The following is a 19,235-nucleotide window of genomic DNA, read 5'->3' as shown; positions in this document are numbered from 1 at the left end:
CAACTTCTCAGATATGCAAGTTTCCTCACGATGTTTTCCTTCACCGTTAAGGGCATATGTGTCGATTCCATCGCTGTACTAGCAATAGACTTGGCTGTTGCTAAGAACCTTCTAGTTAGGTATTAACCACTGCATGTAATATTGTAGTGCTTGTAATTTAAAGATTTCAGCGGCGTTGCTTCTATTATGCGCAGTCGTTGATATCGCTGTGCTTACCACCATTTCGAGCGACGTTCCCGCCTCTATATCTATCAGTGTTTTAACATTTTATTACATAAACAGAAGATGTGAGGTAGTATTTAGTAGCCTTCAATTTAATCTAATCGTATGTATTTATAGTAAGGCATGATTCAATCGGCAAGCATGTCTAGTAAACATGACCTCGCGCTCTGATCTTGAACTGCAAACCGGCCGCGGAGGCTCTCGGCTGGCGGTTCGGGTGACGTCATTGTGCGCACGCGCAACAAATGTGGGCCGCGTCGCCGCAATGTTTTGGACATGTTTTTTATATAATTTCTGTAGCAGAGTTAGGCGATATCTTATAAATATGATTGTAAAAGGATTTCCATGTATCCACGTCCTTTTAAAAGATCAAGGAATGTAGCAAAATCTGTTAGCTTGTTTGTGTCTAGATTGTTCTAAGCTAACATTATTCTGTGGCTTGTACAATTCATATTATGGCAGTATCACTTTTTAACAAGTATTTGCAAAACCTTATGTTACTTTGTTTATCAATTTACATAACCACGAAGACGAAGGCTTTGTTGCCGAAAATATTGAGTTTTATATGAAGCAGCTTATGTGAGTTTATTTAAATGAACTTATAAAGTTATATCTAGAGACGCAGTTGGGTGAAGTCATCGCGACTTCAAGGTGCAATTAGAGACTCTTGAATGGGGTTTCTGAAACTCTGACTTAGACTACTCAAGGATCTTGGAGGTTTTGAATGAATTTGATCTGAGAGACTGACTTTAAAATCTATTCCAGGAATAAAAATCTTCCTATGCGTTTTTCCAGGATAGGAGCACCAAATTACATCTAATCCGTTTAGAGGTTTCTACGTTTACTTTTAACATCTAAACATCTTGACATACTATAGTATTAGTTGATAGCAAGGTTTTCAAATAAAGTCATGATGCGGTGGATTGTTTTAAATCATGCAGTCATTGCGAACTGACTGCCCTTCACGCTTGTTCACGGTAAATGTGTTTTGAAGACACTATGACTTCTGTGTATTTTTACACACATCACACAAGTTATACATCGTAATACTCTAATAAACTACATTTTCTTCGCTTGCGTTTTTGCGCGCGTAATGTTCACGCATTCCATTGTTTTGTTCTTTTATGTTTTAGTAATTACATATTATTATGATTGTGTTGAAATGAAATGATGTCTGTCAGTACTACACTATGCATTGTTTTTATCGAATCAGCTTTTTATCAGGACTCAAAGAGGTAATGATGTGCAATTGAAGTTAAATGTCAAGCGAAACAGGCTTGTCTCGTCATCATGTATTCCTATTTGTTGATTTGTTTCTATAGATTACACACCACCACGGAACGGGTATGCTGGTAAGCCATTTTATAGTGTCAGACTGTTTCGATGTTTTGGTTAAGTACAACAGCATCTATGTAAGATAATTCAAACACATTGTCAATGCTGAAGATTGAAAGAACTTATTGTATTTCAGTATATAAGATCCAGCTTAAGTTAGCGCTCGGGTGTTCTTTAGATTAGTGATAATTGGGATGACTTCATTGTATCTTGAGACAATCTATATGCATTATCAGTAGACAAAACTATCAACTGGATTCGACGACTTAGAAGAATCCACTAAAACAGATGACAAAAGTCGCAGAAGGTCGCTGGATGCAGGCCTCTCCCAATCTAGAAATCTTTGGGGGAGGCCCTCGTTCAGCATTGGACATTCTGCTACTGATGATAATGATGATGATAACTGGCATGCCTTCTTTATATCTTGAAACAATCCATATGCATTAAGACCAGGAAAATCTACCAACAGGATTCTACGACTTAGAAGAATCCACAAGACTGGACTAGGCTGACCGAATGAAACTAATGGCAGTTTGTTTCATCAATATAATGTTAGACACCGGAAAATCATCGTTTTGCAACTAAATGTGTCAGTCAAAAGAGGAGCGTGCAAGCCTCGGGTCATCGACCCGCTAACCCGCCTACTCAGACACGCGATCCTGACAGTAATAACGATATGCTGAAGCTTATTACCGTGACGTATGCACGGGCACGTACGTCCTACGCTTTGTGGAGTGTCCTGCACATGATATACTTTGGACCCTTAGAAATAAAATGACCTATATCAATATTTATTAATCTTCTGGTTTTGCCTTACAAACAACTTCCAAAATTGTTACCAGATATTTTTGTACATCATCATCATGAACAGCTACAGGGTGCCCTACAGAATATGAGTGTCCAAAGCTGAACATAGGCCTCCCCCAAAGATTTCAAGAACGATTTCGTTAATTTCCCACAAATAATATTTTTGAGTTGGTTTCTTTCAGAAATGTAGTTAATTATTTGCACCTATTCATGATTTGACCTATAGGGAAATGTTTTTTGTAGAATATATTTTGGAATGATTAATTTCGTTTGTATTGTCTGATATCGTGTAAGGTGGTAAGTTCATGTGGTATCATTGCAAGCAGAAAAATGTAACCGTTGTTGTGTTTGGTTTGTAGCATTGTTGCCAGTGTAATATACCGTTATGAGACTTAAAATCTCATCTAGGAAAGCCTTCACGAAGCTGTTATTTTTTTCCAAAATGAGGTACGGTTTTCGGAAATTATTTCCGACGGGGAAATTTCGCTTTTTGATGTGTAGATTGGCCCTGCTGGCAGTGCAACTCTCATCTAGCATGATGAGGCTATTGAAGTTCAGCGTGTGGCATTTATAATTCGAAATTTTGCGTCTTGTTACTGTATATTCCGCTTGTCAAACCTAAATTATTTATTAGTCACGTTGTCACGCAATATCATTTCCACCCTTTGATAACCCGCTATACGTCTTGCGGTGTGGCCGCTCCCTAATTTTTCGCGTAATTTATACACGGTCCCCTAAACCTGGTAGGGATTCTATAAAATTTTCGCTATGACTCATGGTATAATATTTTTTAATAACTTAAACGTATATAATAGATATTTGTTATAATAACTAAGCAATTAAAAGCCCACATGGTAACCTACACAGATTTTTTTAACAACTACAAGGCGATCAGGTAAGGTCTGGCCATACACAGTAGCAATATCAGAATTTAATAATTTTATTTCTGGAACTACACTGCAATCAATGAGACCAAAGACATCTAATAATCACTAGGTGTTTGTATGGGTAGGTAGGTAATAGACAATGCAGATGGATTCGCTATTTCCTCCCACCCGGCGATATATCATTTTTCTTTTTGTTTTGAATAACGAGTCGAGGTTGCCGTTCGCCTGATGGTAAGCGATACGACCGCCCATAAACAGTAGAAACACCATCCAACACCTTAAATGACATAGTATTGTTTGGTATTTCACTGCGCTCGCCATCCTGAGCTGATGTTAAGATGAGATGTTAGTCTTATTATGTCCAGTAGTTACCCTGGCTACAATGTCAATATGCAATCACTTATATGCAGTGATTTTGGTGGAATTTGAAAAGGAAAATCTGAAGGAGATCACAGACATTTTATCCAGGAAAAAACATTATAGGCAGGGTCGTGAGTTCATAATTATGTAATTAAACGTTACTGTATTTTCCTGGAGTTATAGCTATTGTGATGCAAGAGCTGTTAGTTATACACTCGTGGGACAATTGTCCCGACGGTTGTAATCGCTACGTATCAGTGGAAATGAATCGTGTAACATTCATTATAATGTTACGGATTGCTTGGTTAAATTTTGACCCTAATTTTTAGATACTATCAAAATGAAATTATGATTTATGTAAAGGATTTTATGAGGTATAATAAACGGTTTTCGCACTTGGCATTATGTTAAATGATTATCAGAAATGGACATAAAAAACCATTCGTTCTTTCAAACCTAAATATTCGTTACACATAGATCTTATAACTTTTAACTTAATTCTGAGTCTGTCACAATAATTAAAAATATTTTATTTTATCTACACAATAAAAATACATTCAATACCACACATTAATATACTCGTATGCGGTCATGATTGACGCAAGAATTAATTTTGGTTTCTCATTCTAAGGGACAATTTGTCTTGTATTGTATTGAAAGAGCTGTTTAGGTAGGGTAAATGCTGTGGAATTGACGTCACGTGTTATTTTGTACCAGTTTCCTGAGCCACAATTCTTGGGCCCTCCTAAACCATGACCCATGTTAACATAATTATTTGGGCGTAGGTGTATTGCGTGCGTGGTACGATACCGCTCTGAGGTCCCGAGTTCGAATACCTGGTCTGGCAAAGTGATATTGTATGTTTTAGCACAGTATGAGTACGGAGTGTAGAATTTGTACCTGATATGGTGATGAGTTTATCTCTTATTACATTATGGGACCGAAGCGCACTTGGCGAAAAATGGATGCCCTGATTTCTCACCCCTGCCTACCTTTTCAGGGATAAAGTTATGTGTGTTTTGTTTTGATAATCACCCCAAGGTTGACTAGGAGAGAATGCCCATGGCATTAAGTCCGCCTGTATACCAGGTGTACAAAGTGTCAAATAAATAAATAAATAATCTAACCCCTTCTTTCTTCCGTAGGTTTCAACACAACAAGATTTATACGTACATCGGCGAAGTGCTGGTCTCGGTGAACCCTTACAAGAACCTGGACATCTATGGCGCGCAGCACATGGCCCAGTACAGGGGGAGGGAGATGTTTGAAGTGCAGCCGCATGTGTATGCAGTGGCCGATGCCTGCCAGAGGGTCTTGCGGCAGCAGGTAAAGATGTTTTTACGGTGGAAGACTATTTCGATGATAGTAATAAGGGTCAAATGCAGTAATAACTGATACAGGATTGAATATCTCTTGTCGGCCTGTTTGAATGGTGTCAGTTGTTAACGGATTCAACCAGGCATAACTGTGTTGACTGGCGAGGGGTAATCAGCTCTCGTTAGTCGTCACTAAATCTGAATTCTGAACCCTACTACATTTATCATTATATGCAGTGGATTTATTTAATTGTATGTTACAAAAAAAAAAAAATCCTTAAGGTAGCAAATTAACGAGGAACTTTGCACTATTACTTTCTATCAGATGATCAATATTCATAATTTTTTTTTGCTATATTTCGTATAGCATTTTCTACGATAGTCTAGTGTCGTAATTGTTTTCATACAATTTATATAGTCAGCGAAGTATAGTTTTACTACTTCGTTAACACATCTTTTGCCCTCTTGTGTCCTACCCTCATGAAATGTGTTTCCTATTAACTTTAACTATTAACGTTAACTCTACGTATGTCGTGTTAACAGCCTTAACTTCGTTGCTGTCGGTAAATACATTTGTTTTAGTGTCCTCTTTGACCTTTCAGTAATTGAATATGAACGGAACTGTATGTGAGAACTCACCCCGACAAATTTCGGTCTTCTATATCGGAAATCTTTTAAAAAACTTTTAAAAGCCTAGTATAAAATATCCTTCACACGACCCGATTGCAAATTCATTGTGCAATGGATGAAGTGCATCCCGCATCCCGCGGGAATTAATGACACTTTTCCAGGATGGGATTTGTTAGTCGCGAACTAAATCTAGTAGGTACAGTCGTAAATCCTTTTTTTATATACTAAGTGGATTTTAGAGATGGGTCCACAAAGACAGCTAAGTTATCAACTGTAGCTACAGGAAATTTTGTTGACGTTGGTGATATTTTGTTAAAAAAAAGTTATGGTATTTGTAAGCTATAAAAACTCTGAGTGTTGACAGACGTACTGGTCGGTTGGTTGGTAAAATATTTGTGAAAATGTTGCTGTAGTCGGTGATATTTCATTTTATTTTAATCGAAGTTACTTCAGCATCCTAACAATTTTGACGTGCATTTACAGAATTTGGATAAAATATACACTGATACAGTCAGCGAGAAAATGGGAGATATACGCAAAATCGTGATAACTGAATGAGTATCGAATTAATTCAAGTTCAAGTTTTAGAAATACCCGAAAACAGACAACAACCAAGATGATGTTAGATCTTAGTCTCGTTATCTCCAGTTACAAACATTATGTTATGTGTCGTACGAGTAATAGAATTAGCAGTTACATCCTAAACAACATTAACAATGGACGTATTTGTAAACACGTCTCGCGGACCGGCATTATGTTTATACTATTAATCTATCAGAGAATCAAGCTTTTGGAAGGTCTAAGATAAGGTCTAATTTAAGACACATAATATTATGACAAATAGATATACAACGGAACGGATTCTTCGAAAATGTTTCGGTAAAGATTTGATATAGTAGATATTTTCGCTTGACGCCTGCATGACGCCATCAGAAGATGGCGAACATGGATGGCAGAACTTAGAAAGGTTCTAGGGTATATTTTAAATCTTTTTTTTCTTTTTTATTCGGACATGGCAGAGTAACCCCACTGCACCTGATGGTAACTGGAGTGGGGTCTAATAGAATGTCGACTGATGAGAAAAACAGTCGACACAATTATGCCGGCCTATTGGAAACGGATATACATAGGCTCATCCCGGAACGCGACAGTTACGTGGGCCACTATGGCGGGTTTTAACAACTTGGCTTGTTAACAGCAAAAAAAAAATGATTACTGCATTTTTGATATTGGAAAGCCCCTACACGTTTAAAAGGAATGCTTGTGTAAATTAACACAAGAAATTCTAAACTCTTTTATCATATAATGAACATCGCGAGCTTTCCCCAAGATTTCCAATTTTCCTCACACTCATGTTCCTATAGATGTCATTAACATACTCCAGGTCAAGATTCCATTACCTTAGTTGTGGCTATTAAGATATTTAACAGAAAACCATTCGACGAACCATCACAATTTTACATTTATAACCAATAAAGAAGTTTCAATCAGTACAGCGCGTTATGATTTTACGGCGTACGCGCAAATCAATATTCGAAGAAACGATGTTCGTCGAGTTGTAAAATTGGCAACGGTTATTTGTAGGCAGCGTTGAGACCACCCGAGTTTCATGCAGTTTTACCGACTGCTTTTTATTAAACGATAGGACGAGCAAGCAGCTCGCTTTAGCGAATGATTTTTATCGATCAGTCGGTAACTCTTTGATGGTAAACGATATGATTGTCCATAAATAGTAGGAAATCCATCTGAAGTTTGTATTACGAAGCATTGGTATTGCTGGCGCTCGTCATCCACGATCGTAAAGCCAGTAGTTTTTCCCAACTGGAATTCGACAGTGGTTGTACTATCCGATGGGGGCAGAGATAGACATTCTTAACTTGCGTATAGATAGTAATCACCTCCTAGAATATCATTTTAATTGGATTGTGCCTTTGATGCAATTAATTGTCGCCGTGGTCCAGCCGACAGTCATGAAAGATTTCGCGGGTGTCCCCATTAAAGACAATTAGCGTGGTGCAGAAATACTCGTATATTGTGATATAGGATTTAACGTATTCAGAATATTGTAGTTAAAGAAGAAGACTCTCAAGAAGAGAAGCTTGATCTGTTATTTAAGAGCCTGATGCTGAGTCGGAGCTCAAGTAAACAAAACTTACTTGTCAAAATCTGTCATATATTATGACTTAAGATATCATTTAGCTGGTGTTGGTTGTGTTTTAAATTGCGATTATTTTAGGATGTTGACGTTAAATTGACAGCATCTTAGCTGATATCACACTTGAGAGCGAGTCTCAGTTCTATTAATACGGCCCTTGATGACTTAAAACAAGCTTAATTGCACCTACTAGAGAATTGTGTTTTATTGTGGGTTTAAGATCGGAAGCCTTAAGACAGTTTCCTCATGGCTAATACTTAAGCAGAGAACCCTAATCCATTAAACACCGCAGTAATCGGTTTTGAATTAATGCTCGTTCTCAAAGCAGTAATTACTCAAGTATCTAATAAAGTTTGTTGGAGGGAGTTTTTATTTTTTAAATTACAGGCCCTAAAAGAGCTCTAGGTGTTTGTTTTGTCATAATAACATTAAATTTTTTTATTTTTATTAAACGCGATCGTCTGTTGAAGTCATTAGGGCGCAGCGAGGATTTAAAAAAGAAATACACAGATGTATATTTTTTTTACAAAAGTGCAACCATCTTTGATTTCAACGTAGTTTACGTGTGAGTGTGGTTCTGAGTTCAGTTCTCATGTTTGACATATGTTTGAGGATCAGTTGCTATTTATTGTATTTTTTGCCGGATATTACGAGATGCTCACTTGAATTTGATTATAGGACGGATATAGTACGTATGAATGGGCTGTTTAAGCCTTTACCCACCTCTTCTGACACAATTGAGAATCTTACGTTCGCAATTTTGTTTTATACAGGGCAAGGATACGTGCGTATTGATATCTGGAGAGTCTGGCGCCGGCAAGACGGAGGCATCCAAGTTCATAATGAAATACATAGCGGCGAACACCACACAGGTGCACAGGGAATATATAGACAGGTACATATTTATTATAATTAATTGATGATTTTTTTATAACCGAATGGCTACAAGGCTACTTTAGATTTGAAAGCGGCGATAGCCTAGTTAGGTTTGGAATGGACTGCCGAGACGAATGTCCGCAGGTTCAAAATCTAAGCACACATACCTCTGACTTTTTTAAAAATTATGTGCTTGTGAATTATCGCTCGTTTTAACGATGAAGAAAACATTATGAAGAAACCTGCATACCTAAGAAATACTTTAAGAATTATAAAGGACATACCTTCTATAAGTCTGCCCATCTGCAGTAGGCCAACGTGCTGAATTAAGGCCTATTCACTCTCGATAGTAGAGGAGGGCCGTGCCTAGCAGTAGGACAGTCCACAATATAGGACTGATAGTATCATTTATTTTATATTACATTAGATTTAACATACACCAATGCTCTCAAATTAACGATAAATAGTTCTTCAAACCAACAACAGTTCTTGTATCATCGAAAAATGTTTATAACTTGTATAAATTCAATGCAATTTATAATCCAAAAAAAGGGTTTCATTAACAAACATATTCCCACCCAATTACAGAGTAAAGAACGTCCTAATTCAATCGAACTCGATCCTGGAGACATTCGGCAACGCGAAGACTACCCGCAACGACAACTCGTCGCGTTTCGGCAAGTACATGGACATCCACTTTGACTACAAGGGCGACCCGGTCGGCGGACACATCAGCAATTACCTCCTCGAGAAGAGTCGGGTGGTCGGCCTGCAGCCCGGCGAGAGGAACTTCCACGCTTTCTACCAGGTAATTGAAGATGTTTTGTTAAGGATGTAAATGAGGATTGTGAGTTTAATGAAACCTTCATGGTTATGTGAGGGATTGCCAGTCAACTCTGTGACCATGAAGGCTGTAAAGTCCTCGAAATGTTGGGAGATATAATAATATGTAAAAACAGCTATAAATTCCGAAAAATAGTTTTATTTAAAATTGTTTTTTTTTTTTTTTTTTTAATTGTGTATGATGCTGTGGCCGGGCTGTTACAAATATCTTATAGTCCAACCTTATAGCTTTAGAAATATCGTATTTTTTCAGTTGCTAAGCACGAACAACGCGCAAACGAAGAATTTCGGCCTATCGTCAAGCGCGGCGTACAAGATCCTGGGCAGCGAGAGGACGACGGCGCAGGATTCTAAACTTTATTCCGTTACCAACAGTGCCTTCAATGCCTTGGGTTTCAGCAGCTCTGTCGTCGAGGAGATATGGAATATCGTAGCTGGAGTTGTACTACTGGTAAGTATCAAGTGTAGGTAGTTCTTTATAGTACATAATTTGGATTTTTTTAGTCTGGGTAGGCAAATGATTAGTGGCTGACTATCGCCCACAAACACATATTGTTTGAAGAATTGTTGGCAAGTTGAAATTGTAAAGCTTGAAGATAGGGCGAGGCGGATTATATGCTCTGGCAATGTTACTGATATGCGACATTTTGCAAAGCTGCATATGTAATGTCGGTTCTGGGTAGGGTTTCCAACTGTACTACGAATATAATATATAGTATTTTACTATATTTCGGGTTTGCGTATTATATACTGTTAAAAAATATATAGTACGCAAAAGTTTTATATTTTCAACACTTCAATTTAAGAAACAAATCCTTCATTTTAAAAATATATGAACGATCCTTTACATTAACTTTTGAGTGATGGGACAGTGTATCCGAACTTTTATAGAAATAAATCAGTAACTAATATATTTGTCTATTTTGTGTTTTTTCCATAAAATACTACATTTCACCGAAAAATTGATGGCAACCCTAGCTCTACCGCTGGGTAAGGCAATTCTACCGCCCTCGTCAACCTATACCAAATCAGTGACATATAATGTGTGTCAGGGCGAGCTGACGTTCAGCGAGTCTGCGGAGGGGCAGCTGTCGGTGGGCGGGCCGCTGCGTGCGTGCGTGCGCGCGCTGGGCGTGGCGGAGGCGGCGCTGCGCGCGGTGCTGCGCGCGCGCGTGCTGGCGGCGGGCGGCGAGCTCGTCAGCAAGGACCACTCGCTCTCCGACGCGCACTACACGCGCCTGGCGCTCGCCAAGGCCGCCTACGACCGCCTCTTCACCTGGATTGTGCAGCAGGTGCCTATAGGAATCTACTCACACACATCCTGAAACTCCGGGTTGATACTGAGCAGAAAAACTCAATATCACTGCCCGACCTGGGCTTTGAATCCGTATTCTATTAGTTATTGTGCTTTGTTGCAACATCAAACTATCAATTGGGCGTTGTGTTATCGTTGTTAACAATTTCATAGATGAAAATGTCTTCCTAAGTCCTCTCTAGAAATGTAAATGTGGGTCCTGAAAACAAACCTTCAGAAAAAAACGCAATTGGAAAAATAAGGGCTTCGATTGTCCATCACGAGTTATTACACTATACACTATACCCTGACACACAACAAGGGTAGTTATAAATCCAGCCGCTGAGGTCAACCAGTCATACCAATTCCCAGATCAACAAAGCCATCGACGTGCCGTCTGGAACGTACAAGAACACGTTGATAGGCGTGCTCGACATCTACGGGTTCGAGATCTTCGAGACGAACAGCTTCGAGCAGTTTTGCATCAACTACTGCAACGAGAAGCTGCAGCAGCTGTTTATTGGTAATTAAAGTTTATTTATGTTAAATACTCTATTTTAAAGACATATGAATTTTTTTTTATAATTTATGAATGAGTAATTATTTCGTGGTCCTTCGAGCCTGATTAGGTACTATTTTTTCTATCGAATTATTGTAATTCTGTTAAAATAACTACATTTTAGTTATTATAAAGTTTTTAAAATTCATTGCAAAATTTTTCAACCACATCTAAATAATTGAAGAGATAGATGAATGAGTTGTTACTATTTATAATCTAAAACACCAAACCACTAACAAACTCTCACCATCAATTAAATTTTCTTCAGAGCTGGTGCTGAAACAAGAGCAGGAGGAGTACGCTCGCGAGGGTATCCAATGGACTCCTATCAAATACTTCAACAACAGGATCATCTGCGAATTGATCGACGCGCCACATCAGGGCATCATCGCCATCATGGACGAGGCGTGCCTGAATCCTACCAAGGTAACAAGGCGCCCTAAGGGTTCAGTAGTTGAGGGGTTTGAGGGCTGAGCCACGACCTCGCTGATCCGAGTTTTAGTGAGGTGTGGCGAGCGATAAGGACTCATGTATGAGAAAGTATGCGCACACGACATGAGTCGTCCCCCTGAGCGGTAGTAAGAGCGAGTGAGACAGATATACAAAAGGGGAAGAGGATTCATGTCCGACACAGAGCGGTGCGGATAGCTGCGACCTGACTTACTCCCTATTCTGCACACCTAGCGTTTGACCATGCCGCCGCGATCGGCCAAGAGTCGTAAGGGTGTATCTGAACATGCTCTTTGACTGTTTCTTCCTTCGAACCAACCTGTTCCATCCTTGTGGTTATTATGTCGAAATAATCCTATGTAAATTAACAATGGTCTTTTTGATCCTCAGATATCTGACCAGCAGCTGCTGGAAGCGATGGACAAGCGTCTGAACGGGCACAAACACTACACCTCGCGGCAGCTCTGCCCCACCGACAAGAAGTTGAAGCACGGCGTAGACTTCAGAATCACGTAAGTGTGCTGGATGAGTAGATGTAAGTGAAGGGGTGAGTGATTGAGAGAATGTGAGAGTGAATGACTGAGTGAGAGGCTGGAGGAGTCAAATGAAAGAGTGAGTGATTTTAACTACTGTGTGATAAGCTTGAGTTTATAGATGTACAAAAACGTGGGAATGATTACTCTATGGAGAATGAGTAAAGAATCGATATGAGAATACAAATGGTAGAGAATGATTAAGTGATAGAGGCTGGAAATAAGCAAATGAACGGGGACCGAAGAACGTAATAAGATCTTTAGGAGTAGATAGTAAAAAAACAATTATAGCAGCCTTTTATTATAAAAAAAAACCTGTGGCCTGCTGGTCAACATAGGTCTCTACTACTGAGATACTTTAAGCCAGAGGTTTTAGAAATGAATAATTGTATAAATACAGTTATTGATGTGAAAGAGAAATAGTGTGCGAGTGCGTACGTGTTCATACGTGTACGTGCGTAAATGCGTACGTACGTGCGTACATATTAATTTAAATGAAATAATAATGTATTGTTGCGGACAGGCACTACGCGGGCGACGTGACGTACGCGGCGACCGGCTTCATGGACAAGAACAAGGACTCGCTGTGGCAGGACCTCAAGCGGCTGCTGCACAACTCCGAGAACCGCTCGCTCGCCGACATGTGGCCCGAGGGCGGCACCGATATACAGACGGTAAGCACGCGATGCATGGGTACATCATGAAGTAGATTTCGGAGTAAATATGAAAATTAGCTGACAAAGTGATCGCTATCCGTTGAAATAGTGGATCTGTAATCGATCTTTAAGAGGCATTTGGATTAGGTAAAGGTGAGAAATTCATGGGGCGTCAGGCATTATTAGAAGTATATTACATGGTCGCCGAGCTTGTTCATCTATATCGTGAACAAAACTGGAATTATAAAAAAAAATCGCACCTTTCTTACCTTTTTCCAAATGGTATGTTTTTTTTTTTGTAGACGTCCAAACGTCCCCCCTCGGCTGCGACGCTGTTCCGCAACTCGATGTCAGCGCTGGTGACGGGTCTGCAGAGCAAGGAGCCGTTCTACGTGCGCTGCGTCAAGCCCAACCCGCTGCAGACGCCCAACGTGTGGGACGATCAGCTGGTACACGGTTTTTTTTAGTTTAATTTGAGCACAGGTGTGAGAAGTGGGGATATGTATGAAATTGTTTCTAAATTGATTTTTCACACGAAAGGATAACGTTATTTAGGGTATAATGAACAGAACTACGAATCAAAATTGTATTAACACTCTTAGGCAACAATATTCTTGTTCATTGACTCCTAAAATTTACACCAAGATAGATGCAGATCTACATAATAAATTTCTTAGTACATAATATTTATTTGTAATAAAAAAAAAACTAATCGAAATAATAACTCTAAGACTATATGACTAACTGCCCATTTCCCCCCCAGGTGCGTCACCAGGTAGCGTACCTGGGTCTAGTAGAGAACGTGCGCGTGCGCCGCGCCGGGTTCGCGTCGCGACAGCGCTACGACCGCTTCCTCAAGCGGTACAAGATGCTGTCGCAGTACACCTGGCCCAACTTCCGCAGCGGCGCCGACCGGGACGCGGTCGTGGTGCTGCTCAGGGACCTCAGGGTCGAGGATGTGCAGTTCGGACACACCAAGCTCTTTATTAGGTAACATTGAATTTTATACTTGGACAGCAAAATGATCCCTCTGCACCTGGTAATTAGGGATATATAAGGAAGTAGATTCGTTTGCATTAAATCTGTCAATTCAATTCTAATTTTGAAAGGGTTATATTTTTGTAATAAGTTCTGACTAATATACCTATGTGATGTCCCACAGGAGCGCCAGGACCCTGCACGCGCTGGAAGCCGCCCGCGCGGAGCTGATCCCGTCGATCGTGATCCTGCTACAGAAGCTGTGGCGCGGCACGCTCGCGCGCATGCGCTACAAGAAGATGAAGGCCGCATACGTCATCTACAATGCTTGGAAGTAAGTGCAAATTATAATCAATGTTTTATTCGCCATTAATTTCTCTTTAGGGATTATTTGTAATTTTCACTTAATAAAACATAGAATCATGTGATATATTGTGAATTTGTACGTCAAATATAGTATAGAACCGTGTAAGAGCGATCCTGCGATTTCTGTGGTGCTGTATTAGTGGATTATTGCTCCACGAATAGCCACTCGTCTAATTTGCTCTCAATATTAACTTGTAATATTAATTGACAGACGCTACCGCTACCGCCGCTACATCGCCCAACTGCAGACGGAACTACAGCGCAACCGCGGCGTGATCAAGCACTGGCCCCCCTCCCCGCGGGGGGTGGCGGCGCTGCTGTACGGCGCGTACCGCCGCTGGCGCGCCTACAACACGCTGCGCGCCGTGCCGCGGGACCAGTGGCCGCAGCTCAAGATGAAGATCAGCGCCGCCGCCGCGCTCAAGAGCAGGAGGGCGCACTGGGGGGCTGAGAGGCTGTGGCTGGGAGACTATCTGGCCAGGGACGAGTACAATGCTAGGGCAGGTTCGTACTATTGTGCACTATGAGTTCTGAATATCTTCATGTGTATGACCTAAGGAAATGTGTGATTTATATCCATGAATACCGAAATAGGCTCTTACATTGTCTAGCTAACAATAAAATAAAAGAGTTACATTTTTGCACGTATATTTGTAATATAAATTTTTGGTCCTTCGAACCAGATTTATCTTACCATACTAAATGCTATTCCCTGCTCTCAGGTGTGTACAAGGCGCAAATCGCGAGCATGCAGAAGTCTCAGCAAATCTCTCGCGCGTTGTTCTCGTGTAAAATCCACAAGTTCAACCGGTTCAACAAGGCGGCCGAGCGTTGTTTACTCGTCACAGACTCCGCCATCTACAAACTGGACGCGCACAGCTTCAAACCGCTCAAGAAACCGACACCTATTACTGACGTGAGTAATTTTTTTTTGGAGTTTTGTGGATGTAGGGTCAGTATAGTAATAGGGGTATAGTGTCCGTGAAATATAATATTAGTAAATTTTTCGAAGTGTCGATGTATTCACCTTATTATGGTATTCATGAGCTGTCAAGTAAAAAATCTAAAGAATCTTAGTAATATTATAAATGCAAAAGTTTGTGACACAAGGATGAATGTATGGATGTATGTATGTTTGGTCCTGTTTCACGAAAAAACTACTGAATGGATTTGGATTAAACTTTACAGTAATATTGGTTACACATCAGAATAACACATAGGCTACAATTTATAATGATTTTGTATAATTTGGTCATAATATACCGATACATATCAAGTAAGTTGGAAAAAAATATCCCTGTAAACGCCCTTCACGCGGGCGAAGCCGCGAGCAAAAACTAGTAAATTATAGAATAGGCACAATAAGGATGTTAATTATAATAATATTTTTTTTAAAGCAAAGGCTTTGTATGTCCTAAAAAATGTTTATGCTCTAGCAACACTCGATAATAACTTATCGTAATAACATCAGCTAGTAACACTACAATTAAATATATTGTTCCAGGTCGGCGCTATCCGCATAATGAGCACCGACGTGCAGCTCGTGGTGATCAGCATACCGTCAGCGAAGAATGACCTGGTGGTGGGGTTGGTGGTGCCGCAACCCGCCGCCCACCGCCAAGCCCGACCTCGTGGGGAGTTGTTAGGCGTGCTGGCGAATAGATATCACATGTATGTATTTGTGTAGTTGTGGAGGTTTTTGTTATAGTAGTATAACTATGAAAAAAGCTAGATTATATCAATGATATAACAGTAAGTTTAAATAATCATTGAAGTTCTTGCTGATTCGAGTTTTCAAATTATTTGATCAATTATAAGGTATTTTTTAAGCTAAGTTACTTTTATCTCGAAAACGGTCTGTCGTATGAGCTGAGTCGTGAGTCAAAGCTATATATTAAAAATAAATGGTCTTCTAACGCATTTGAGTCTGAAATCTGAATAGATCTAAAAAATTGATAGTTGTAGCGATGCAACTCGTGACTATCTTCAAGCTATACGGATCAACTCATAATTGTAGTATGTATTAAAGTGCTTTAGTGAATTTAAAAATATATCCTTGTCGCAGGCTCACGAACTCGGAAGTGTCGGTAGAGGTAGAGAGCGGTGCGACGACGCGCTGCACGTTGGGCGGGCGCACGCGCGCGCTGCAGCTGCGCCCCGCCACCTCGCCCGCCTCGCCCACCGCGACCACCGCGCCGACCTCGCCGCCCTTCACGCATGCGCACGACGTCATCACATACCACCCCGCCTCGGCGCGGGCGTGAGGGCTGCTCCACATGTTGCACCAGTTGGATTGATGGACATTAAATTTAACACACGATATGAAATGAGGTGAGATGACAAATGTTTACAACCTTAATTAACAATAAAAACTTAGTCTCGCCGCTTCGCCTGCGTGGAATTTGGATTGTGACAAATATATAAAAAATATTCATATGTTCAAGCTTACAGAAACGTGGATCAGATTTTTTTCAATACAAATATATAAGTGCAAAATATTTTTTAGTAACAGATATAAAATGTGCATGATGAGTTAGTGAGTCTAACTTGAAATGTGCGGATTTGATACAATGAATCGAATAGTCATTAGTCGATTGTAAATATTTTAATTAATCGATATACAATATAATCCGTGCAACTGCAGGAAATATAAAAAAAGTTATGTGTTTTTTTCCGAATAGAGCAAATCTACAATTTGTAAATCGATGCATTTATGCGTACAAAAATAGTGTAAAAACCACTTTTAATACATACTATAACACATTTTTTGATAATGGTGAAAAATTCATCACACTCAAATATTTGTTTACAATATTTGTGAACCAAACGCCTTGAGTATTTGCTGATAGCTACAGATTTCCTAGCATTAGAGCATGTATTAATTGTTAACGATATTATAATTATTAAATTCTATTAAAATATCACAGAATATTATCTTCACAAATAATAATCAAGGACGATACTTAAAACTTCTTTATTTATAAATGTCCAATCGTCATCAAAGTTTTTGACCGATCTGAAGTTGGTAATAATTCACGATCAAGTATTGTTAGAATGTAAAGAGAAAAACTAAGCAGCTAACTTCAGACTGGCCAACAAAACTTATGTCAAATATGGAATTCTAATTTAAATATTTCATATTAAATATGTTGTGAATAACTATAATGAGTTTTAAGTTATATAACTGTTATTTTTCAACCGTTGTAACGAAGTGCTATTAATTGTAAACCGAAACGCCTTACATTAGAGTGATATGTTAGGTTTAATTGTTAATGCTTTTAAAATTAGGAACCCCCTATAAACGTTTATTGGCATTATTTGGCTCAGTGAGTGACGAATCAGCTGTGAAACCAGCTGCAGTCACTGGTTCGATATCGCTTGAAAAATATATCAGTAAATGTTTTTTGCTATTTGAATGATACCCACCACATAAGCGTAGTATCTTAGTTATATTTTTATATATTCTAAAGATTGCTTGAGATGCATTTGTTTTCAAATGAAACAATGAGATTACAATGAAAATACATTATGTACACAAATTTCTGCCGATGAACGTTTATGTTGGGGAAATAGTGTATTGTTAAGGAAAGTGTGTCTGCACATTGATGATTTTAGTGGACTAGCTTTCGCTCGCGGCCCTGTCCGATTTATTTTTAATCAAAAGGATGTTTAGGCCATATTTAGGATATCTACTTTCAAGATACCAAATTCTAATAAAATTGATTTAAAATATTAAGTACTTTTGCATTTATAATATAGATATAGAAGTATGTATATTGTATATTCTACCTGCAAATTTTTATTCTAGAAAATTCATTGCCATTGGATTATTAGAATCAAATAGTTCGCCTAATGTTAATTTATTCGATGATAGTTTGAAGAAAATCAATTAAAAATATTTTATTATTTTAAAATGTTAATTCGACTTTAATGTAAAAAATCGTAAATAAGTGCCTAAAAATATATCCTTAACAATTTAATGCCTACAAAAACATCACGTTATTTGTAAATAAACAAAGATTTCATAATAAAATAATATTAAGTATTATTAGGGGCGTGTTTTATGCTCAAATTGTGAAAATATTTAGTTATGTGCATTTTGTTCGAAGTATTCCTATGTCCGGAAGAGATTTCAAGTGTTTGAATCAATTTTGACGCAATAATAAATAAATGTTTGTGAAATTTTGATTCACATTTCAGTAAAACTATTTTTCGGATTTTATAAGGCTCTCTTGTTTTATTTTCAATCGACATTTCGAAAGGGCTAAAATAATGATATAAAACACCGTCACAAAATCTGAGTAATCGTTTTATTTCAATATATATTCGCGTAAACATAAGAAATCATTATTTAAATTTTACTCAATTATGTCATAGTGAATATAAAATAATTTTGGAAAATAAGTTCAAAGTGTAGTTTTGTGAATATTTCGAACAATGATTTTAGTTTGTTACATTTGATTCAATTTTCATTGATTGACATTGTATAATTTATTTTTTGATTGTGATTTTATAGTTTTTTAATGTATAGAAATTATGTTTTAACACAGTGATTTAATTACAAATGTAGTTATTTATTTTTAGGTCAGTACTAGGTTATTTGTTACAACGAAATATGCAGAGGTTCCCAACATTTTTCAAACTCAACTCAAATTATAAAAGTATATAGGGTTTGATTTATGTCTATATAATTTATTAGAATTGGTTGTATAGATATAGAAGAATATATTCATCGCGCACAAGCAATATAACTAAGTTTTATGCAAACCAAAATAACATACTCTTGTAAACCCCTGTTATAATTGAGTTTAGAGCAGAGTTAATGATTACCTTGCGATAGTTCATCATACATGTTAACATACTCCAATCAATGTATTTTGTAATAATTAAGGAAAGACGAAATACTAAAGTAACCAGTTAGGAAGACCGCATAATTCTTGTGATCGTAGAGTCCATCTGTTAATCACT

General features: G+C 38.5%; 1 protein-coding gene across 1 annotated transcript in view; it reads left to right on the top strand.

Moving 5' to 3' along the window:
- Nucleotides 1-16,981, top strand: part of LOC115442915 (unconventional myosin ID) — a 57,758-nt gene extending 40,777 nt beyond the window's left edge. The window contains exons 2-17 of the mRNA XM_030168123.2: nt 4,757-4,937; nt 8,486-8,607; nt 9,177-9,396; nt 9,685-9,882; nt 10,484-10,723; nt 11,098-11,248; nt 11,553-11,710; nt 12,125-12,246; nt 12,791-12,941; nt 13,226-13,372; nt 13,687-13,913; nt 14,086-14,235; nt 14,479-14,771; nt 14,990-15,183; nt 15,772-15,938; nt 16,333-16,981. Coding sequence (XP_030023983.2) covers nt 4,757-4,937; nt 8,486-8,607; nt 9,177-9,396; nt 9,685-9,882; nt 10,484-10,723; nt 11,098-11,248; nt 11,553-11,710; nt 12,125-12,246; nt 12,791-12,941; nt 13,226-13,372; nt 13,687-13,913; nt 14,086-14,235; nt 14,479-14,771; nt 14,990-15,183; nt 15,772-15,938; nt 16,333-16,531 — 2,920 coding nt within the window. The 3' untranslated portion in view covers nt 16,532-16,981. The remainder of the gene's footprint in view (nt 1-4,756; nt 4,938-8,485; nt 8,608-9,176; nt 9,397-9,684; nt 9,883-10,483; nt 10,724-11,097; nt 11,249-11,552; nt 11,711-12,124; nt 12,247-12,790; nt 12,942-13,225; nt 13,373-13,686; nt 13,914-14,085; nt 14,236-14,478; nt 14,772-14,989; nt 15,184-15,771; nt 15,939-16,332) is intronic.
- The last annotated feature ends 2,254 nt before the right edge of the window (nt 16,982-19,235 follow it).

Source organism: Manduca sexta, chromosome 14, assembly GCF_014839805.1.
Source record: "Manduca sexta isolate Smith_Timp_Sample1 chromosome 14, JHU_Msex_v1.0, whole genome shotgun sequence".
Classification (NCBI taxonomy): domain Eukaryota; kingdom Metazoa; phylum Arthropoda; class Insecta; order Lepidoptera; family Sphingidae; genus Manduca; species Manduca sexta.
Note: the sequence above shows the minus strand (reverse complement) of the source record. Positions and strands in the feature narration are given on the sequence as shown.